This window comes from Alosa pseudoharengus, unplaced genomic scaffold (assembly GCF_046254945.1).
Source record: "Alosa pseudoharengus isolate Yale_2024_CS ecotype anadromous, Long Island Sound unplaced genomic scaffold, YU_APseudo_1.1 YU_APseudo_1.1_scf_7, whole genome shotgun sequence".
Taxonomy (NCBI): Eukaryota; Metazoa; Chordata; class Actinopteri; order Clupeiformes; family Clupeidae; genus Alosa; species Alosa pseudoharengus.
The window spans coordinates 30,995,704-31,019,072 of NW_027468859.1; the positions used below are offsets into that span (position 1 = coordinate 30,995,704).

Below are 23,369 nucleotides of genomic sequence, written 5' to 3' on the forward strand. Positions count from 1 at the left end.
GTAATTTCCTGTTAATATTTGGCTATTTTTAGTAATATTTGGCTATTGTATTCTATTCTGATGTGGTAACAGTGGTAGCAGTAGTCCTAGGTCCACATGGGCTCTGTGCTTACGTTTCATTATCCACAATATTTGTGAGCTAACTATGGGCGTCATCATCACACTTCAATATTCAGAAATCTGGTTTTCTATTTCTGGTCGAAGCTGCATTGTATTGATTTTAATGTGATGTTAGACAGTGCGTAACGCACCCTAACCTGTAAAGTAAACGTATATTTTTTTCTGTCAGTCATACAGTATGTTGTCTATATTGGGTGCAGAATCAGGCTATTATCAGATGTGTGACAGAAGCAGCGGGCATAATTTAACTTTGCGGCTCCGCAGATCAGCATTCTCCTTGTCAAGAAGGCCCATGGACAGAACAGACGATCCAATGCTAATCCATTAAAACGGTGTCTGTTTAGTTAAGTCTGGTGTGTGACCCACCGCACTTTTCTTTAGGTGTGTTGCATTAGTTTGTATTTGTTTTATCTTTGCTCTTTTGGATTTGCTTGCTTAGATAGTTCGATTGCTTACTTCGAAGAGCTTTACACTTGGGTTTCAAGACTTGTCTTGGTTTAAATCTTTTTTCACCCTGTCATCAGGGTGAAAAAAGAGGGGGGCTGTGGCCTACTGGTTAGCACTTCGGACCTGTAGCCAGAGGGTTGCCGGTTCGAACCCTGACCAGTAGGTACAGCTGAAGTGCCCTTGAGCAAGGCATCTAACCCCTCACTGCTCCCCGAGCGCCGCTGTTGATGCAGGCAGCTCACTGCACCGGGATTAGTGTGGGCTTCACCTCACTGTGTGTACACTGTGTGCTGTGTAGGGTTGCAAAGGGGTGGAACATTTCCGGAAACTTTCCATGGGAAGTTAAGCTGGGGAATTTTGGGAATATTCCAAATTGGAAACTTTAATGGAATTAAAGAAAATTATGGGAATTTACGGGAATTAACTGGGAATTTTTGGTAATTCATTACATTACATTACATTAAATTACATTTGGCTGACGCTTTTTTAGCCAAAGCGACTAACAACATGGTAAACAGTTTAAGTTTTAGAGCAATTCTCAACAATTTTAGGACAATTTAAAAACATTAGAGTACAGTAAGAATAAGTGCATCAGTGAGTGCTGTTTTTAACAGTTACTTGTCAGTTTAAGACGGTTGGTGAGTGATAGGATCAGTAAGACTTGTTGTAAGTGTTGCTATGAGAGGAGATGTTCTCTAAAGAGCTGGGTCTTCAGGAGTTTTTTGAAAATGGAGAAGGATGTCCCTGCCCTTGTAGGAACTGGCAGTGTGTTCCACCAACGAGGAACAACAGATGAGAAAAGTTTGGATTGGCCTGAGCGTACCGGTGGTAGAGCTAGACGTCGTTCGTCAGAGGAGCGCAGCGGTCTGGAGGTAGTGTAAGTCTGTATGAGGGCATTCAAGTAGGTGGGAGCAGAACCGGAGACTACTTTGTAGGCAAGCATTAGAGCCTTGAATTTGATGCGGGCCGCCATAGGTAGCCAGTGTAGCTGGATGAGCAGCGGGGTAACATGTGCCCTTTTGGGTTGGTTGTAGACCAGGCGCGCCGCCGCGTTCTGGATCATCTGAAGTGGTTTCACTGCGCAGGCTGGGAGACCTGTCAGGAGGGCATTGCAGTAGTCGAGTCGTGAGATGACTATTGCCTGAACCAGAAGTTGGGTAGCATCTTGAGTCAAGTAAGTCCTGATTTTTTTTTTTTTTCAGGCCATAAGTCATACGTTGTTCATATCTACCTATAGAGATAGCACCCCTTTTGCGGTCGCGACCTATTGGTTTTTAATGTACAAAAACATGCAAACAGCAAAGTAAAGCACCAAATAAACACCAAAACGAGGCTACAGGGTACTCTTAAGTTACTATATAATTAATGCCACCTACAGGTGAATGCATAGAACATAACAATCCTATGGTTTGTGTACCCTGTAGCCTCGTTTTAGCAGCCAGTGGCCGCCATGTGAATAAGGCGAATTGAGAGTGTTCTTGATTGAGATTGAGTTTTCCTGATGAACAAAACAATATTTCAATACCATCCCTGACCATTGCTGATTAGCCATTGCTGTTCTTTTCTACTGCAGCAATATTGTAGCAAGGCTTTAACTTAAACTCTTATTTAATTACTTCAGGCCAAAAGTATTTAAAGGGGAGATTTTTTTTCTTAATATGCAATTCAACACCAAGTAAAATCTATAAAATCAAGTTTGCAAGACTACTTCCTCATCAAAGTAATGAATCAGAACAGTCTAGATACTGTTCATATTTCCATTTGTTGCCTCATCCGCATTTAATGAAAACATGGTAATTTTGAGTTTTACAGACAACTCAGTTTTCCAATGAGCAGCAATACTGTGTGTGCTCATGCAGGAGGTCTGCGCATCTGATAACGACAATCTGGAGAGGGCGCTTTTGTCTTCAGCAACAGATTGTATAAGGTTGACAAGAGGTTGCGATATGGTGAGGGACAGGTCATGTTGCGCTATGAAAGAACATGCGTAGCCTATATACTTAGCGCAAAAACGGTCAGCCATAGATAAACGTTCACAAATCATGACGCTAATATGCGAGGTTCTGGTAGGCCTACTGGTTATGGTTTTGTGCTATACATTAATAATAGCAAAGTTTTAAGTTGACTATTTTATTTGCATGGTTATTTTTTGTCAACATACGCTCACAACCTACTGTCGTTAAAAGTGAGGCCTAAGCAAAATAGGCTACAAGGCTGTCTGTACGTCATAAACACGACTGACCCCCTTACTTAACATAAAATAATAATGTCGCGAACTGTTCACGCTCTGAACTGAACACGCTCAGTCAAAACCTTCCGTCGGAAATTGTGAAAAACAGTTGTACCTAGGCTACATGTCATAACAGACGGGAGGCATAGGCTACGGTTTATATTGCGTCGCTTTACACATAATGTTAGTTGCATTGATTAAAAACTGTAACAATAATAGTACATCGGGTGGCATAGCAGGCTATCTGTTCAAGTCATAGGTGACACCCAAAATGAATGACCTCCCCTGACAAGAGTTCGCAAAAGTAAGAAATTGTCTACATTGATGCATGGAAAGAACACAGCCTCCGAATTCGCACATAGAGCTCACAAAAGCATATCCAAAAAAGTTAAACGGATTGGGCAACCTCATCAGCTGTCTCGATTGTGTCACTGTAATCCAACTTTTAGACCGTCCTCCAGACGTGTTCTTTTTTTTTTAAGCAACCGCCCCAGGCCAATGAGACAACATAGGCTAAACAAAGCCAAACTCATGGCTGACTTATCTTCTTGAGCGATCTCTGATTGAGACACAGAAAGTTCTCAAGAACACTATTAGGTCTTTAAACATTTACCATCACACACATTCATTCATCGGACCTAATATTTGTAGTTGCCTTAAAAAAAAGGAAAAGAAAAGGTGAGACCCCCCCTCCTTTTTCTCACCGGATCTGCATCGATCTCAAATATGACATTTCTAAAATCAAATTGACGGAAATCCGTCGTAGGACTACGACGGAGAACGTTAATCCTTGTGATTTACGCTACGTGAGGATATTAGACTAAATCTACTGATCATTTGAAAAATTAAGACCTCCGTGAAAAAATTCCAGACTTTGAGGTGAAATTCAATACTTTTTAAGGCCTTCATTTAGGAAAATGAAATTTAATACTTTTTAATACTTTTAAGACTCCGCGGGTACCCTGTCCTAGATTTCTTGCAGTCCTGGTAGGTGAAACAGACAGGGAGTCAAATTTGATGTTGATGTCGTGGTGTATGGTAGGTTTAGCTGGGAGGACCAGCAGTTCAGTCTTTGAGAGGTTCAGCTGGAGGTGGTGTGCCTTCATCTATGTAGCTATGTCTGAGAGGCAATCCGAGATCCGTGCTGAAACAAAGGGGTCATCAGGTGGAAAGGACAGATAGAGCTGTGTGTCGTCTGCATAGCAGTGGTATGAAAAGCCATGCGAACGGATAATCTGTCCCAAGGAGGTGGTGTAGATAGCAAAGAGAAGGGGGCCCAGCACTGAGCCCTGGGGGACCCCTGTGGTGAGATGGTGAGGTGCAGATAGCTGACCAAGCCATGATACGTTAAACGAGCGTCCTGTGAGGTAGGATTCAAACCAGGAGAGAGCAGAACCGGAGATTCCCATGTTAGCGAGTATAGAGAGAAGGATGCGGTGATTAACCGTGTCAAAGGCAGCCGATAAGTCAAGCAGAATGAGTACTGATGACCGAGCGGTCGCCCTGGCTTCTTTTAAGGCTTCTGTTACAGACAGCAGAGCCGTTTCGGTAGAGTGGCCGCTTTTGAACCCAGACTGATTAGGATCCAGAAGGTTGTTCTGTGAAAGGAAGTCAGAGACCTGTTTGGAGACTGCTTGTTCAATGCCTTTGGATAGGAAAGGCAGGAGTGAGACAGGGCGGTAGTTCTCGACTTGAGCAGGGTTGAGAGAAGCTTTCTTAAGTAACGGTGTTACCCGGGCCATTTTGAACGCTGTTGGAAATGTGCCGGAGGTTAGCGAGGCATTGATCACATGTGTGATAGCTGGAGCGATGGTCGGGCTGATGGACTGAAGTAGGCTCGTAGGTATAGGGTCCAGCGAGCATGTGGTAGGACGGCTGCATGTCAGGAGTCTAGATACTTCACTCTCGGAGAGAGGCGTGAATGCTGAAAGAGATGTTCCAGCAGTCCCTAGAGGTTGTAGGAGTGCGGTATCTGAGTCAGATGCGTTGAGTGGGCATGTAGAGAATTGACTGCTGATTGCCGCCACTTTGTTTGTAAAAAATGAGGCAAGGGTATCTGCAGTAAGGCTGGATGGAGGAGGAGGCAGCTGAGGGTTGATGAGCGATTTGAAGGTTGAGAAAAGTTTTCGAGTGTCTGTAGCGCTGTTGATTTTGTCATTGTAGAAAGCCGTCTTAGCAGCAGTGATGCTGGCTGAGAAGGAGGTCAGGAGTGTCTGGTAGTTTTTGAGGTCGTCAGTTAGTTTGGATTTGTGCCATTTCCTCTCCGCGGCTCTGAGTTTTGTGCGCTGCGATCGGAGGGTATCATTTAGCCATGGATGAGAGTGTTTGGATCGAGCTGGCCTTGTGGTAAGAGGGCACAGCTCGTCTAGACACGAGGTCAGTGTGGAGCAGAGCGAGTCTGTGGGTAGACCGGAGGCAACCACAGAATAGAAGTGCGTTGGAGACAGGTTCCGGATGTTGCGGCGGAACGTGACCATCGGCTGAGGAGCCGGAGACTGTTCTGTCAGGCTGACGTTGAACTGGATGAAGAAGTGGTCAGAAAGATGGAGAGGCGTCACCAAGAGGGTGTCTGTGCTGCAGTTCAGAGTGAAGATCAAGTCAAGCTCTTTGCCAGCTTTGTGAGTCGGTGGGCTTTGAACCAGTTTGAGGTCAAAGGAGTGGATCAGGGCCAAAAAGTCCGCTGAGCCTGGGGCATCTAAGTGGATGTTCATATCACCTAGAACAAGAAGCGGACAGTCATGCTCAGGGATGGAGGACAGCAGAGTGTCAAGTTCGTCCATAAAGTCGCCTAGTTGGCCTGGAGGGCGATAGATGACCAGCACGTAGAGTTTTGCTGGGGCGATCACTGTGATGGCATGGAATTCGAATGAGACATATTTGTTTGATGGCAGTAGCGGGGTGAATTTCCATTTGTTGGAGATCAGCAGGCCCGTCCCGCCTCCTCGTCCAGATAGGCGAGGGGTGTGAGATAGTGTAAGGTTAGTGGAGAGTGCAGCCGGGGTGGCAGTGTTCTCTGGTTTGATCCAAGTCTCAGTGAGAGCAAGGAGTTCCAATGAAAGGTGGTTGGCATAGCCAGCTATAAAGTCGTTTTGTTGACTGCAGATTGACAGTTCCACAAGCCCATGGAGAAGGAGGTTTCTGTAGGTAAGGACCGTTCTGTAGGTAAGGACCGTTTAAGTTTAAGGACTGTTTCATATACAAACATTAACATTTTGTTTCGTAATAAGCAATATGATTTGTTTGTTCGTATTTTCGCTTAGCTTAGCATACAAAGCTAGCTACCATGCTAGCGGGAATCCAATTCTCTACCTATGGTTTACTAGCGTGCTAAGATGGCAACACTGAAACCACTGAACTGCCCAAGATAAACCACGCCACTCAACAACAAAATCCGATTGGTTGGAACATTAACTGACTATCAGTTTGTTCAGTTAAAATCCCAGAAAATGGTAAAAAAAAAAAATATATATATATATATAATGACACAACATACCACCCTAACCAAACCTTATAGATTATTTAAGTTATATATAAGTTGTCAAGCTTAATCAGACAGATTAATCGTCCCATTACAGTTTATGCAAAATGATGTACACCTATTTGAATGAGGACAAAAGTGACGACAAGCCAATAACTGGGCAACTCTGTTTGCAAACTTCCCCCAGTTTCACATCAGTTATTCCCACATGAGATGACATTTTCACAGGGAATTTATTTTCCCCATGCACGTGCAGAGTAGAAATTTGACTGAAATTGCATTAAATCAGGTAGTTTTAACTAATATTATGCTGCAAGATGGGGTTTTGTCCACTACATTTAAGTTCCCTGTTATAGACTAACTTGCCATATTAAAAATTCCCAGTTTATTCCCATTATTTCTCGTTTATTCCCGTTAATTTCCATATATTCCCGTTAATTCCCATGGAAAGTTTCCAACTTTGAAAATTCCCGGAATTTTGCCACCCTAGTGTTGTGTATGTTTCACTAATTCACAGATTGGGATAAATGCAGAGACCAAATTTCCCTTCCCGGGATCAAAAGAGTATACTTATACTCATCACAGCAACAATCAGCAAATAATGAATGTGGCTGGGAAGAGTGTTTGCCACACTTACTTACACACACACACAGCCACACACACTCTCTCTCTTTCTCTCTCTCTCTCTCTCTCAAACAGACACAGGCACACATACACATACACACACACACACACAAACTCATTCCCAAACACAGACTCATACACACTCTCACCCCTCTCTCTCTCTCACACACACACACACATATACAGGATAGACTGATCAGATCAGCCTAATCAGAGGGTCCTCCACTCTGACTCTTCCATGTCATACTCTGGTGTTTGATTGGTCCTTTCTGGGCGTTATCTGACCATTCAGGCTAGAATCCCCATTGGCTGTCTGGACCTGGTACAGCATTTGTGTTGAGGTCAGAGGTGTCACAGCAGTAACAGGCGTGTCAGTAGTGGTAACAGGTGTGTCTATTTTTCTTTTCACCTGTTGTCTAGTTAACCAAGAAGTGAGTAAGAGAGAGACTGGGAGTGATGTGAGTCTCCACTGCTCCCTGGCCACCTATGGAGGCTGTGAGAGACTAGTTCATCTTAAAAATGTCCGTCTGAACTGGGTGGATGAGGGAGGGGCTGAGCTGCAGAACACCACCAGCCTCGAGATTAGAAGAGAATCTACCTGTCACATCACACTGACTGAGAAGCTTAGAGCTCCAAACCCTGTTCACACACAGAGGACACGTAAATGCCAGCTGACTGCAGAAGGGCAGGTTCAGACTTCTGTCTCCCACACCGTCAAAGTGCCAGGTCAGTGATTGTGTAATTCTCTTATCACGTATCTCTCTACATCAGGGGTCGCTCGCCGGGTCGCGACCCCCACTTTGGGAACCCCTGTTCTACATGATAGGCCTGGTATGGAAATCAGAATGGTGGTTCAAGTAAACTTAGATATCTTCTCACGTCTTTGCAGTGAATCCAAGTAGAACTCCAGAACCTCCACCAGCACCAGCTCCTACCACCATCTCCACCATGAAACCAACATGGCCTCCAGATCCATCACACTCCTCCACCATCAAACCAACATGGCCTCCAGATCCATCACACTCCTCCACCATCAAACCAACATGGCCTCCAGATCCATCACACTCCTCCACCATCAAACCAACATGGTTTCCAGGTCCTCCACACTCCTCAGGTGAGACAGTAGCGCCCCCCAGTGGAGGCTCATCAGACAGCTGTTCACCCACCCACTCCTCACATAAGACTTTACTGCATGTGTCTTAGTACAGTAGATGGCACATAGCCAAAGATATGCCTGATTCATCATCAAAGATATGCCTGTGTCATCACCACAATACTATACTGATATTACCCCCTCTCTCCTCTAAAAGAGGTCTAAGTGCCCAAAGTCTACATCCATATCTCTCTCTCCCTCTTTCTTTCTACCCTCCCTCTATCCCCCTCCTCTCTCCTTGTGTCTCTCTCTTGTCTCTGCATTAAAGCTGTAGTTATCAGAGAGCCCATTTACAGTAAGTGCCTTTGCGATCTTCCTGTTTGTATATGAGTCATTCTGTGGCTCTCTACCACCCATTTCATGTCTCTCTATATTCACTGTTGTTTCTCCATAAAGGCAAAAGCTTCAAAAATAGTAATAGATAATACAAATAATACAAAAATAAATAAAAGTTAAACAGTTGTTGGCTTAGAACAACTGCTGTCTTATATTAAAGGCATCTGTGGGTAGATACTGTAACTTGCATACGTTTTATAAGAGAAAATTCAAGAATGATATTCAGCAAATAAGTGTATAATTAGTCCTTAATTATACATACGTTTTGCACCCACATATTTTATCTCTTCAGGTGTCCCTCTGATGGCTGGAGTTGGTGTCTCTGTTGGTCTGTTGGCTGCTGTGTTAATGATAATTGTGGTGATGCACAAGAGAAAATCAAGTGAGTGTTTCAAACACATCTGACATCTTTGTGGTGGCCATGTATACTACATTCTATTATTTAATCTTATTTATATTTCAGAAGTCGGAGGAGAACCGAAACTCAACTCAGTGAGTAAAAAGCCATTTCCTTTTGTCTCACGGAAATATGTTATTCAGTCACTCTAGAAGTTTTATACCTGAATATGTTTATAAATGACTCAAGTGTTGTTATATGTTTATAAATGACTCAAGTGTTGTTATATGTTTATAAATGACTCAAGTGTTGTTATATATTTCCTTTTCAGACATACACAGGAAATGTTATAAGTAGGAGATTCCCCATAGTGACCAATCAACAAACAAGCCTATTTCACATTGTACATGATGCGAAATTCAATAACAACATACAATTGGCTTGTGGCATTGGCTTGTGGCAGTTGCTCATACGTAGCATGTTGTACCCGAGATCTGTAAATGCCCTGTACTCCACTGTACAGCATGTGCTGCCACAGAGGCCAATCGAAAACCAAGCCTGTCTATTACACAGCAGGCTGAGAAACACCACAATACACAATTGGCTGGTGGCAGTTAATAACAAGCCGCCTGATTTAGCCATTAACAAAATAATGATTTTTGCATCATCAGAGGTTTTTTTCCAGACAAAAAATACAGATATCTCTCGTCTCAGGGGGACATGAGGGACGGAAGAACAATCATTTGAAAATACTACCAGGTTTCTACTGATACAAAGCTCAATGCTAATTGGTGAAGTATCCCTTTAAGTTCATCAATTTCTAGATGACCTCACACATTTGATCAGTTGATAAATTTCTAGATGACCTCACGCATTTGATTCAGTTGATCACTTTATAGATGAGCTCACTCATTGGATTCAGTTTATCCTCTGCTGTCCCTGTCAGTCCTTCCAACATTCCTTTTAAATCAGCAGTCCTAATTGAATTGATTATATACATATGTAATGGTGACAGTAGTTATGAGGGGCCATCCAAATCTAACCTGACACAGAGTTTAGCTGAATCCTTGGTTCACCCATGCAGCTAGAACCTATATCAAAATAAAAGTCTTTGCACATTTTCAATGTCATACATAATCATTAAAGGAGAATTCCGGTGTGATTTTGACCTAAAGTGTTCTGAAACATGATACACAGCAAATATATGAGTGTTAAAATGTTAGGGACGGTGTTGAATAAAGAGTGTTGGTGTTATTTTAACACCACACAGTTATAAAATAGCACTGTTAGTGTTGCCTGTAACTTATTTGCGTTGTCAAATCGGAGTGTTAAGCTCAACAGTGTTGATGCAGCTCTAAGCCACGCCCTTACGTAACGGTTGTCCAGGACGTGATCGATCAAGAAGAAAAACTTTCTCCTGCGCCATTTTCTTTCACATGGGAATACGCAAAACGGTAGAAGGTAAGTGATTAATTTGACTGTCTAACTGGGTATTCAATACTTAGTCATACACCTATTTAACATAATTAATATTTGCTTCATTTTTTGTGCTTATTTAAGTTGTAACCGTCTGTTTTGTATTGTAACATTAGGTAATAGCTAGGTTATAGCAAAGATTTTAGCATGACTCAACGTTACTCTCAGGTTATAACGTTAGTGAACAGTTTACTCCCTGATAATGAACCTACTGTGTAAGCGGGAATATATCGTTGGAAAAAATGAAGTTATTAGGCTGTATTGGTTATGTCAGAGTTGAAAATTGCAATGTGCAGTGTTTAGCGGGAGTAGCATGTTATTGCTAACTAGCAAGCTGGCTAACGTTAAGTTAACGTTAACGTAGTGCTAGTCACATTTGGTTGCTGCAAGCTGAGATGGTGAAAACATGTAGCATGCTAGCCATCATTGACAGGATTGGTGTGACTTATGACATGGACTTCTAACCATGTCCATATTTGTCTACAAAAATACATCACAACATCGAAAAAGCATTACTGGTAGAAAGACGTTGCGAACGCAGCATTAAAAACTACACCTCCCATCAACGTTAGCGGTTTCGCGGTATTTCGGAACATACGAAGGGGCCGGAAGAAGCGGAATGTTCTTCCCAACCACCGACTTCATTCATCGAGTTGATCAAGTAATATACCAACCACGAAGAAAGATAAAGGAAGAGAACAGGGTGGCATTCTGAGATGGTAGTGAGAGAAGGAATGGTAATATTTATTTTAGCCCTGTTGATGAATTGGCTGAAATAGGCTATGCAAAATATAGATTTGGTGAACCAGGGGAAAATGAATGTTAGCCTCCTGTAATACTCGTCTTCTCCAATACAAAGAGTTGCTACTGACAACTCGACTTGCATGCATGCTCATTTTCACCGAATATAATCTTCATAACGACAATTATGTCCATGTTGTATATTTATAAGTAGGCCTACAAAACGAAAATTTGCCCACTGACCATAAGTCAGATATTTCAAATAAATATAAATATATTTGATTAGGCTATGCTGGGTTTCGTGGAAGTGAAAATGGCTGTTTTAGTAGTAGTATTAGGCAGTATGGAGTCAGATAGGCTCAGGTCACCATGGACATATTTGGATTTGCCAAATTTTGCAGGAGACTCGATATACAGGCTAATTGCAAATATGACCTGTCAGGATCCTGCAGGGACTGATTGACTCATGTGACTGTCTCCACCCTTGTATGGTCTGCACTTCCTGTCTCATTAGTTTCCCTTTGTTTCTGCTCGCACCTGTTCCCCGTAATTGTCTTTTTGGTCTAGTCCAGTCCTCTGTCTTTCTGTTAATTAGTCTGTGTATATTTACCTGTTCCTCTGTTCTTTGACGGTTTGTTTCTCTGTCGTGTTGGAAGTCTTGTAAGTATAGTTTGTATACTTAATAAAACGTGGTTGTTCATACTTTTGTTTGAAAGAGTCTTGCGCTTGGGTCCTATCCTGTCTACCCTGACATATTAGATTAGATTTTATTAGATTAGACAGTGTATAATACTAATAAAACAAAATCTAGAAAAATGGAATGAACTGAAATTAATTAGGCACTGATATTCTTTAGACTCGTGTTCCTGTAAATGTCAGTCATTCTTAATCTTTGAAACTGGTGCATTGACATGTTTAACTGTTTGCCTGAGATTTATGTTGTATCAATTTATTTTTTAGCAAAGAAATGCTGGTTCAAATGGAGTGCAAGGGTGTCCTGAAATGGGTTCGAATACCAATGAAGGATGATCGCTATGATTACTTTCAGTTCATTCAAGAAGGTAAGTAAAAGGGTAACTCACCCATTTTTTCACATTACACCTATTATTGCATGCCAATATGGGTCAGTTCTTGATTATTAACAGCCAAGTGAATAAACCTCATGATTGTTTTATTCTAAAACAGTTATTTCATTGTGTTATAGGTTAAAACTTAATGGCATGTGTTTGTGATGCTGTTGCAAAACAGCTTTTATGTACATTATCACCACCTTCTCGCGGCAGTGCATTGGTAGTCCAATGATTACCATTTCTGTTTATATGCCGCACCCGAGTATTAGTTGCAGAGATGCAGGAATTTTACAAAATTACTGTATCAACTGTGGTTAATAGTTGAGAAATTACAGTTTTTTTTTTATTTTTATTTCAGTTTCAGCTAAATTCAACCTGCCAAACGAATCTGATGTGGACCTGAAGGACTCATCAGGAGTTGATGTAGATGCTGACATTTTTGATGAGTTAGTGAGATCTGCTGCAGTGTCTTTCAAGGTGTTCACTGAGGACTCTGGTAAGACACAGAAATGCCCCTCCCATTGCATTTACATTTAGGTCATTTAGCAGACACTTTTGTCTAGAGTGACTTAAAATGAGTACATCTGTCAATAGGAACAGAAACAACAATATTGCTATTGGTAAAATTGGGTGATGTTGCCTTATGTAAAAAAATATTCCCCCCCCCCCCCTCTTCCCTTAGCTGAGAAAGAGGTCTCTGAGGCCTCCTTCTGCTCAGATGAGGGGTCATTCTCATCAGTTGAGTCTGCGAGTTCAGGCTCCACTGTTATTACAGAATGCACCAAAGCACGGAGAAGGCAACTGGTAGAAGGACCACCTGACAGTAAGGCAGCAAAAGATGTAAGTAGTTCTTAGGTTGTTGGTAGGATGTCAAACCATTTTTAAAATGCATAGCAAGTTTACATGCAACGTCTATATTACAGATGGTCTATGTAGCTCTACATCAAAAAAACGGGGGTGAAGACGTATTCAAAGAGTACAACGCGACCAAAGGCCTTTCTGATCAAACAAGAAGAAAACTTGTCAACATCCTGGTGGCAGATATGATTGAGAGTCATGGGTAAGTGACCAATAAAATACAACCCCAATTCCAGAAAAATTAAGACGTTGTGTAAAATGTGAATGAAAACAGAATGCTATGATTTACAAATTATGTTATCCCTTTATTTAATTCTGAATAGTGCAAAGACCAACATAACAACTGTTGGCACAGAAAAAGTTATTTTTTTTGGAAAATATATCATTTTGAATATGATGCCAACAGCATGTCTCAAATGTTGGGACAGGGTCATTTCTTTTTTTTCTGGATTCTCTGAATATTTTCATGCTGTTATCTACTGTAGATGAAATCCCCAAATTTTTCGTAATTTCATGTTAAAAAACATTATTTTTATTTAATTATTTGGCCACCCAAAATGTTAACCTTTACCTTCACTTCTGAGAGGCTCGAATGCTTTTTTAAGAAAAATGTATACCCAATCATGGTGCCAGTTAACCTAATTAGTTGTGAAATGTTCCTCCTTTTGTTGTCTATTACACAACTTTTCTAGCCTTTTGTTGCCCCCGTCTTAACTTTTTGAGATGTGTTGCTGGCATAAAATTCAAAATGTGCTTATTTTCCATGAAAGTTGAAAGAAATTTGTAATTGTCAGCATTTATGTCATTTTTGCAGCAACCTTTTGGGAATTGGGGTTGTAGTCTACTTCATAACTGAAATACTTGTTAAAATGTCTGTTATATACTCTGTTCTCAAGCTTTTACACCAGCCATGTTAAACTTATTTGAACTACTTTTCAAACTGACCCTGTCTTGCTATGGTGTAGGAGGGTCCCATCAATCAATGTCCGTGTGTCCTATGCCCTTGGAATAGTCACCCTTTTCTCCAATTTGAAGGATAAGGCTTCACCAACTGGTTATGTGAGTATTTCCTCATTTAGTCTAATTTGGTCATGTATAGAGAAGCCTTATTGTGAGGTCCTGATACAGACATCAGCTTTGATGGATTTTAATATTGATCGTGCCTCTTGCTTGTGTTCTTGTCTGACAGGAACATTACTACGATCCTCACAGTGGCCAAGGTTACCTGGCCTACAGATTGAAAACGGTTCAGCGCAATATCACAAGTGACTTTAAGAGGAGCTCCAAGTCTGCTGATCAACATGGCCCTAAGACTCTGCGTAAGACATCAACATCTGAGCAGCTGTCAGGTGATGAATGCAGAGAAGCGATGTCCGTGATGAAGCATTCAGCAGACCAACCAGTTGTTAAAGAGAAAATGAAGGCAACCTTCAAGCACCGTCAGAGTATGCTGCACGATCCAGACCAGTCTTCAGTCATCCTAGATCACTTTCCCCGATTCCTGGATACACCAGGCTTGGTAAGAATAGAGACTAGCTTGATGTACCAATTATTAAATATGTTGTGTACCATGTTTTGACATGGTTTCTGTTTGTGTTAGATTAACCAAGACTTCACAATGCTATTTGGAGAAGACATCTCAGGCAAGTTTATTGCAAAATGGCCAACGTTCTACAAACCTAGGATTATCACGGTCAGCGAAGGCCTTAGCCCTGGTACTCATGTGGATGACCTTCTGTCTGCTCAAGAGGAATCAAATGATTATGGTAAGTGTCCACGGATTGTGTTTGCCAGTGTTCTTCATGTGCACCCATGAACTATGACTGTGTATACTCATGCGATGTGGGTGTTGCCATACTAATCCACTTGGATGGGACAGTGACTTGGCAGCTATCCTCCTGCTCGTTCATCTCTTACCTCCAACCGCAAAAGGAAAAAGACATGGGAAAATCAGTGCCACTGAAGCGACTGACCATGTGGTCAAGTTCATGAATGTACGTTCGGGACATAAATGGTGACTGAATATTGTTTTGCCTCTTAACACTTAATTTGCCTATGATTTGTCACTTTCTTGGTCAGCTGTGTGCATCTCCCCCCTCACAGCAGTTAAAGGGACACACCAACATTTAGGGAAATGATTTATTATTTATCGTCTCCCTCAGAGTTAGATCTGTGCGTGCCGTAACTCAGTCTGACACACCCACTGTTAGCCTAGTTTAGCACAGCTCATTGAGGTGGGCAGATGCAACAAGCCTACAGTATAACTCAAAAGTGACATTAGAACTCCAACATTTTCCCATTTGTATGTAAACATCAATGTAAAATGAGATGCAGTGGTTTTCTAAGCATATACATCCTTGGAACTATGTTCTAATTCAGGCGAAGCACTACTAGTTGGGCAGAGTGATTTGCATGCAGCACCTAAAAAGCACGGTGTTCCTTCTGAAAATCCCAAGTAGCAGTGCTTTGCCTGAATGAGAATGTAGTTCCAAGCATGCACATGCTTAGAATATAGCTGTCATTTCACATTTAAATTTTAAACACATTGTAATTATTGGTCACATTATTCAAATAGGACGATGTTGGCGTTCTGTTGTCACTTTTTTGAAAAAATTTTTTAGGCTAGTTGGTCAATGAATTATGCTAATCTAGGCTAACCGCATCAGACTGAGTTACTGCACGCACAGTGACGAGAAGGGTATGCATCATCATATCTAACTTTGGGGGATAACATTTAAAATATTGTAATGTTCCTTTAAAAGAAAACGCCTCTTAGCAAAGGATGGGTGAACATGGAATATTTCATCTTGTTTAATATATATTGTATATATTTTACGGTTGTAGTCTGGTGACCAAATGGTTGAAGTATATTGTTTACATAAAATAATGCTCTTAAAATGATTTGGTGATATTTTATTCACTGTTATGGTGACACTGTAATCAAGGAGGCCAAGATAATGAGGGAATTCATTATTTATTTAATATGTATGCACGTTGCTCTTGGTTGAATAGATATTCAGTAGATCCCAAAAAACTCTGCCTTTAATGTGCCATGTCATTGAGATGTTTAGATGCCTATCCAGCTAAAGGAAGGTAGAGAATGTTTTTTTCTGCCTCTTCGGTGTTTAAACAAACACAAAATACTGTTCCTAATTTCCCTTCCAACACTCTTAGGTGGGGACGAGCATGGTGACATTCCTTGACAGAGTTGGATCAGCACAGCCCTTCCTCCTATGTGTTGGAGAAAAGAAGAGTAGTATCCAGAAGTTTTACGTCATCCTCGATCAGAAGACCATTCCCTGCGTGGCACAGACAGCTGTGGCTGCCTTCGACGAACTGTTTAAGGCCCACTTTGTCTTTGCTGTATCCTACGACGAGGCCTTGTGCAACTTCTACACCTTCATTCAGACTACCGTATATGGGATTGACGTCGGCACTACAAAAGAGAGTCCACGGGTCAAGGAAATCAGGGCAAAAGTTGATCATATTGAGGTTTGAAAATATTCACCTGTTACATTTGCAAGGTACAGCACAAAAGTTGCTCTTTTTTTTTTTGCCCCCAACATTTGAAGTCTGGTCATGCTTTGTATCCAGGACATTGCGTTTGAAATGTGCCGAGACAGGGTGTTTTTCTGTTTTTTACACATATTGAGGATTGAAGAAACATTTATTGAGAGTACATGGAGACTGTGTAGCTTCAAGTTCTGTTGACCCTCCTATGTGTATTAAGATTATAAATCATTATCAAAGATTTTCACTTGAAAATGACGAAAGAATGTACAGTATATTGTGCCCTACTGCAGTTTTGTCTGATGTGCCTTGAATTGTGAAATGATTTAATACAAAGGTCATTTTTTTTCTAAAATTTCTGCCATTTGTCTTTTATTTCAGTTAGTGGGGTATTGGGGAATTTGACACCAGATAGATAGATAGATAGATAGATAGATAGATACTTTATTGATCCCCAGGGGAAATTCAAGAAATGCCAATAACACCAGCTAGTGTTATTGGTATTTACACCTAGTAGTGTTAACTATTAGTTATTTTTAACACTTGAGTTTTGTTGTATTCACACTACACTGGTGTTGGTGTTGAAGAAAGCAGTGTTCTTTTTTAACATTTTATCTTAACACTAACACCAGTGTAGTGTGAATTCAACACCATAAAGTGTTGTATAGTATTGGTGTAGTGTTGAGTTTTAACAATATACAGTGTTGATTCAACAAAAATTGGGTGTTGACTTTCTAACACTTTCAAAAATGTTAATTTAACACTAGAGAGAGTGGATGCATATAGACACTTTGCTGGTGTTAAAATTAACACTGTGGGTGTTAATTTAACACTGGCAAATTTGCTGTGTACCGAGTGTGAACGTATGTCATATAGCTCATCTCGGCTTGTCCCCTGCACTCCGAAATCTGGCGCTAGTTAGCCAATGCTACCAAGAGGCGGTCAATGTTGGTGGCTCGGGCATCGGCATAGCCATGCAAATAAATCACTGTTTTACACCATTTACAAGGCTCAACGTATCTCCACACTTCATTGGTATACTTCCCAAGGCCCTGACATTTGAAACGAGACATTGAGAACTTTGAAAAAGCACTGGTAGTTTACTTACAAGACGATTTATACAGACAGTATCTTCAGGAAGTTTAGAGCTTGCAGCCATCTTGAATTTAGTCACGATAAGTCGAGTGACGAGCAGGAGCGAAACTACAGCTGATAAGTCACGTGAATACTCGCTTTAGTTGTTGACTGGAGTTAGTGGGCTAGCTAGGCTATTGCAAGGATGTCGGATGATGAAGCTACGGAGTTTTATGAAGACTTTGAAGACGAGGAGGAAACATTTGAGTTTGATGGGCGTCCTTATTTATTTGAGCCTGAATATACGGAGGAAGAGCTGCATGAGCGCCGTGAAAGGAGAGAGATTGAGAGACAGCGTGCGGAGCAAGCAGCTGCAAGCACAGCCACAACACAGCCTCGTATCACGGGGAAATGGTGGTGTTCCTGCCGGTGCTGTGAGATAATGCCTACCGATATGGAGTGTTTTTGTTGCAAAGAGTGGGACCTTTTGCACCATCGCACTCAAGACGCACGCTGCGTGACATTAGCGCAAGGCTTTTCTTCCCTTCTGGACTTGTGGGTATTGGAAGCCTTTTTCCATGTCCCAAAATTAAACTGGACACGAAGACCCACGCCGGAGGGGCAAGATGGACATTTATCTACTGAGTAAGTACTCTACACACTTGGGTTTTATTGCTTTTGATCAATCCAATAGTTACTGTATTTGTAGTTTTAATTGGCAGCTAAAGTTACTTGATTATGATAATGATATGATAACAATGATATTGACCGAAGTGTATTCACCTTTCCTTGCCTTTCCCTCCCCCCTCCCCCCTCCCCCCAGACAGTGCAGACTTGTGGCTTACCGGGTTTTCCTTGAGTGGGTGCTTCAAGGAGAGAAACTGGGACGAGGGGAAAGACAAGTTCTGCCAAGCTGTGTGGTTACAGCAATAAGAAAAAAATACCCCTCTACCAGTGGAGTATACCATGGATTCCAGGAGGCAGAAGACGCTTCCAGGATCATCTAGTTACCAATTACTAAAATGTGTTACTTTGTTGATATTATTTGTATTGCAATGTGAGGGGGTAATAATATTGTTCATACTCATTTGAAATAACAACAATATAAAATCAACACATTTTGTTTGTTTTCATTCCAAACTACAATATTTATTTATAGACAAACAACAAAGATGTAGACAGCATCATAGAACATGAAATAAACACAAAAGGAAAAACAAACTATGTACATTATAAATAAAAAATGCAAAGAAAACGATACTCTAAAAGAACAAAAGAAATGTCACTACAAGTCAGAGTTGCTTGAACCGCGACAGCCTTTGGGCCACCAACTCAGACGGGTCTGGCCTCGGCACTGGTGCTATGTTTTGCAACAACCTTCTTGGGCGAGGAGGAGGACGGGGCCAAGGTTCCAGGCTTTTCTCCTCCCTCAACTTCAAGACGTCCTTCATCAGGTCTTTTCGAAAGTCCTGAGAGGTGGGCTCATACACTGGCTTAGCCACCCACTGCTGTGTCGTCTTTGTGTACATGTACTTGTACTGCGGTTTTCCTATCCCACAGACAAAAGTAAAAATAAGTTGTTGATTATGTAGGCTACTATAACACTGTTTAGCTATGTGTGCCATGGTAAAATAAGTCCGAAATCAAGTTAGTTATTCTACTAATTACTGTACTGTTCAGAACACACAAAATTTGGAGACAAAGCCGCTTCCTTACCCTCAAGCGTTGTTTTTTGTTCCCTTCCAATATTGATATTGTGATCTATGATGGCCAATTCTGTGCGGGCTCTCATCGAGTCGTATGTAAAGTGAAGCCGCTTTGGTGCGTACTTCAGGGTGACGTTGTGAAAGACTTCAAGAGATCCTGCAAAATATGTCCAATTGAAATATATCAATCAATATCAGTCATGTAAAGTGATAATAGCTGGTGTTGAAAAGTTAAGATGTATAAGGAATGCTGACTGAGGTTACAAAGGATAACAGTGTGACTAGATAATAAACAGCTGTTCACTTCCTCTTTTTAATAACAAAGATAATGCAATTCTAAGAAACTCATTTCAATGACTGTGAAGGCATACCAGTGTGCTTGAACAGAGCCATCTGTCTCAGGTCACGCAGGAGGTTTTTTTCCTCAACCAACTCTGTGAGAGCACGGAAAGCTGGGGAGTCATGTTCCAGCCACTTTTTCTTCTCCTGATCCTCCTCTGAGAGAGGTGGATGAGCACATTGGTACTCCCGCCCATTCTCTTCCCATCTGTGGATGCCACGAATATGGTGAAGAACAGATGTCCACCGTCGCACACACTCCTGAAAAACCACATAAAATACAACCCTTAGAAATTATGGAGAATACTTTTGTGAGTTCATGTGTCAACACGGTCTTGGGTTATACATGTTTTAACTAAAATATTTTTCCTAATGTGGGTCATAAAATAATGATTCATAATTTCATGGTTACCTGTTCATCACCATGGCTGGAATTGCATGCCCAGTATAGGTGATTGCTGATAGACCTCAGCCATGGTCGAAGCTCTCTGTAATTTTTTTTATTAGAGACAGACACCAGTTTCTTCTTGAGACCTATGGAGAGTTCAAAAACAATATGAGCTTCCATTTCACCAGCAACAACCAGTCAAACACGTGTGGATATCTAGTAAATATGATGCATACTCTTGTTCACATGCCAAGGGTCATATTCGTGACGAATGTTGCCATAGCTTTCCCTCATTAGTTTCCTTATTGATGGCGATCTGTCGGTCGCCATCACCCCAATGTCCAGCCCGAGATCGAGGAGGTGATTTAGGCCTCTCTGAAAGCCCATTGCCTCCATTGCCACCGAACTCGATGCTTCTGTAACCTAATAACATAGTAAAAATACCAGTTTGTTATTTCACAGGGCATGTGCATGTACATAGTCCCAACTCATTGCCTTGACAGCAACTGTATGCTTATTTCACATAACAACAACAGGCATCTATGCTTGTTTACCTGTACAAGTTCAAAATGAAGAATTTCTTTTGTTGCATCATCTTGAAATGAATAGGTGCTGTACTTGCAGCTGTAGCCTTTTGGAAAAACAAACATGTCTGTGATTTTGAAAAAAAAAGGAATTGTGTATATTTGAAAGTCAACCAAAATCTGATGAATAACAATGCTTACCAGGGCTATCACACCTCGCATCACCACACATTTCCAGTTTTTCCCCCGAAGCAGAAAGTTGAGAAATCCTCTCCAGAATTTTTTGTTGTTGTCCCTTGTATGCATGATTGATTACAGGGATGAGGTATTTCGATTGAATGGCGTAAAACTGAGTCTTGCCTGGTAGCTGCAGGTTGATCAGGTCTGCCCAATCTTTGATGTCCGAGTAGGTGGCTCCGGTGAAAAATGTTGCAGCACATGCCAAGAGGTTGTTGCGGCCCATATTCCTTTGGTCAGTGCATGATGCCCATTCCCCGGTGTGTCCCTTCAAACACGTCCAGTGTATTCGGATCTGGCTGGCACGTGTGGCTACTCGTTTTTCCTCAATGGCCACACCACACTGAGCGCATGTTCTAAAAAGCTCCATCAGCTTGGCCTCATCGACTAGCCACTTTCTTCCTGCCCATCCATTTGTGCTGCCAGAGCTGGAGACAGAGTCAGAGCTTGGGCTGGATGAGGTGGTGTCACTCAGGGGCACAAAACTGGTGTCTTTAGGGTCCAAATCCATTTCCCCAAAACTAATGCTCATATCTTGCACAGATGTGTCTGAAGCACCTGCAGCTCCTTCCTCTACATCTTCCTGTTGATCAAAGGACAGATGAATAATGTCATTGTTGGAAAAGATTACACATTTACTTCTAAATGGAGCATCAGTGTAGCACATTATCACCAGAACCATATATGAAATTAAAAATTCAACTCACTGATTGTGTCACACCACTGGCTTCCCTCGAGGGACTCCACAATGAGGGGGGTGTTTCAGTCCTTTCCTTCAAATGTATAAAAAAAATGACATTCAGTGGTGACCAAGGTGTTGCAGACATTACAGTGTAAAGTAGTAGTAGTAGTAGTAGCACCCCCATACTATGCTCCTATGGGGAGCCTCAGCAACATAGGCACATAAACACATGGAAGACAACAGGGGGGGTGGAGGTGGCCCAGTAGTCAATCAGCCATCCTTTCCTGCAGCCATGGTCAGCGCTGTTCCAGACCCGCTTGTCAGACTAGGAGTAAGAAGCGGCGAAGGCATGGGTGTGTGTGTGTGTGTGTGTGTGTGTGTATGTATGTGTATAGAGTTCATAGTCTGTTTGCAGGTGGGGTGAAGGGATACAAAGAATGTCTCATTGCAGTTATCTTCTGGGGGAGTTATTATTCCAGCAGCGGACTTGGCCAAGGCCAGTGCTGGATAAGGGGAGCCAAAAAGTAGATACTATTCTAGACTATTCTATGGTCCATGTGAACTGCGGCTGACTGTCAACACAATACATGGCTTACCTGTGGGTATTGCCATGATGCGGGTCGTGGAGTGTATTGTCCAGATGATGATGGCCTAGTAGTTCGTGGCCTTACTGAGGGCTGTTGTGTCACACCACTGGCTTCCCTTGAGGGACTCAACAATGATGGGGGTGTTTCAGTCCTTTCCTTCAAATTGATAAAAAAAATTACACATTGATACTTCAATGGTGACCAAGGTGTTACAGACATTACAGTGAAATGTGAACACTGACTGTCAACACAATACGTGACTTACCTGTGGGTATTGCCATGATGCAGGTCGTGCAGTGTATTGTCCAGATGCTGATGGCCTAGTTCGTGGCCTTACTGATGGCTGTTTGGGGCTTGAAATGGTAAAACTGAGGCCAGTGGACCAATCAGACCTCCTGTGTTGCAGTTGTCTATGGGTTTTTTTAGGCGTGGACTGGGGGGCAGCAGCCATTTCAGAGGGATACATTGCCGGGTCCTCAGAGGTACTGGTCTAAGAAAATACATACACACAAAATAAGTTTATTTATTCATTGGTTTATAGGACACTTAGATGCACACAGCAGCACATCTGTTTTGCAATCAATCCAAAGTGGCCCCACTCTGTTCATTGACCATCACTTGCTACTTTTAGGTACTCTAACTACCTGGAAAGTTCTAACACTTCAAACTGTGAGGAATGTACTCCCCAACACCCCCCGCTAATACTTTACACCATTACGCCTAACAATGCAACTGAATGCAGCATAGCAAACCCATCCCCCAAACACCTTAGCGGACCCCAATCACGGTCAGCCAGGTTAGCTTACATGGCAAGTTCTATATTGTATTTATCAAAAATATCAGAACAAACCACACCCCTCCGTCCCTCTCCAGCAACATTTATGATGGTGGGCTAAATAATAAATGTAGCATAATCTGCCTCATTTCTCTTTCCGGAATACAAAACTAGCTGCTACGTGAATTGTTTGCAAACACAATGTTCAGTGCTGCACACGATTTATACATGCTAACATGGTTCACACAATTTACAGTCTAATAACCAAATAAATTCATACCTCCGGAGAAAGTTGTGTCGCTTTCGGAGAAGGTTGTGTCGCTTTCGGGATGGCACATTTCTTCAGACGCATTCGTTGTCGAGGGTTAGAGCCTGTTGTAATGAAGTCGTCTGGATCAAAATGTGCACTACAAACACGGTAATCCTTCTGTTTCAGTATATGGATAGGTGTCTCGACATCGACAACAAGCCACTGCTTCCAAGTTGACTCGTGTAGAGGTAGCCTGTGAAAACTTTCTGGAACATAGCATCTCCTTGCCGCAACCTGGAAAAGCACAAGCGCGAACCATTCTGTCTTCTGTTCCTTTTCTCTTATCCTTCGTAATGCCAGCTGAAGCTGCAGTCAGTAGGCTATGTAGTATGCACACATGCCGGCCGGCCACTCCTCCTTCTTCACG

General features: G+C 41.9%; 3 protein-coding genes and 1 long non-coding RNA gene across 6 annotated transcripts in view; 3 read left to right on the plus strand and 1 right to left on the minus strand.

Annotated features, from left to right (window-relative positions):
- The window catches only part of LOC143109378 (uncharacterized), a 28,783-nt gene that overhangs the window by 932 nt on the left and 4,482 nt on the right, over positions 1–23,369 (plus strand). The window contains exons 3-8 of one of the 3 annotated variants that reach the window (XM_076272090.1): positions 7,320–7,625; positions 7,789–8,013; positions 8,321–8,347; positions 8,681–8,770; positions 8,852–8,880; positions 9,057–10,107. In XM_076272090.1, coding sequence (XP_076128205.1) covers positions 7,320–7,625; positions 7,789–8,013; positions 8,321–8,347; positions 8,681–8,770; positions 8,852–8,880; positions 9,057–9,449 — 1,070 coding nt within the window. In that variant the 3' untranslated portion in view covers positions 9,450–10,107. Of the gene's footprint in view, positions 1–7,319; positions 7,626–7,788; positions 8,014–8,320; positions 8,348–8,680; positions 8,771–8,851; positions 8,881–9,056; positions 10,108–23,369 lie in introns of those variants that run through there. The other 2 variants (XM_076272092.1, XM_076272091.1) reach the window with 2 other exon arrangements.
- Positions 10,127–16,735, plus strand: LOC143109379 (uncharacterized). The gene is made up of 9 exons (XM_076272093.1): positions 10,127–10,186; positions 11,903–12,003; positions 12,371–12,508; positions 12,695–12,852; positions 12,936–13,072; positions 13,836–13,929; positions 14,060–14,389; positions 14,471–14,636; positions 16,045–16,735. The coding sequence occupies exons 2-9, from the start codon at positions 11,910–11,912 to the stop codon at positions 16,071–16,073; spliced, it is 1,146 nt and encodes a 381-aa protein (XP_076128208.1). The 5' UTR covers positions 10,127–10,186; positions 11,903–11,909; the 3' UTR covers positions 16,074–16,735.
- On the plus strand, positions 17,237–18,568 carry LOC143109380 (uncharacterized). Its single transcript, XR_012983841.1, has 2 exons — positions 17,237–18,099; positions 18,278–18,568. It is a non-coding gene; the product is annotated as an uncharacterized LOC143109380 (long non-coding RNA).
- On the minus strand, positions 18,589–23,277 carry LOC143109377 (uncharacterized). Its single transcript, XM_076272089.1, has 11 exons — positions 22,973–23,277; positions 22,183–22,407; positions 21,927–22,073; positions 21,356–21,421; positions 20,613–21,231; positions 20,442–20,518; positions 20,124–20,310; positions 19,912–20,033; positions 19,532–19,760; positions 19,171–19,317; positions 18,589–19,003 (listed from the first exon to the last, which is right to left on the minus strand). The coding sequence occupies exons 1-11, from the start codon at positions 23,042–23,044 to the stop codon at positions 18,747–18,749; spliced, it is 2,148 nt and encodes a 715-aa protein (XP_076128204.1). The 5' UTR covers positions 23,045–23,277; the 3' UTR covers positions 18,589–18,746.

Coding starts and splice junctions, on each gene's coding strand:
- LOC143109379 (XM_076272093.1), top strand. CDS start 11,910: ATGCTGGTTCAAATGGAGTGCAAGGGTGTCCTGAAATGGGTTCGAATA. Junction 12,509..12,694: donor GGTGTTCACTGAGGACTCTG/GTAAGACACAGA, acceptor CTCTTCCCTTAG/CTGAGAAAGAGGTCTCTGAG. Junction 12,853..12,935: donor ACAGTAAGGCAGCAAAAGAT/GTAAGTAGTTCT, acceptor TCTATATTACAG/ATGGTCTATGTAGCTCTACA.
- LOC143109377 (XM_076272089.1), bottom strand. CDS start 23,044: ATGCGTCTGAAGAAATGTGCCATCCCGAAAGCGACACAACCTTCTCCG. Junction 19,761..19,911: donor CCAGCCATGGTGATGAACAG/GTAACCATGAAA, acceptor GTGGTTTTTCAG/GAGTGTGTGCGACGGTGGAC. Junction 19,318..19,531: donor GGCTCTGTTCAAGCACACTG/GTATGCCTTCAC, acceptor CATATTTTGCAG/GATCTCTTGAAGTCTTTCAC.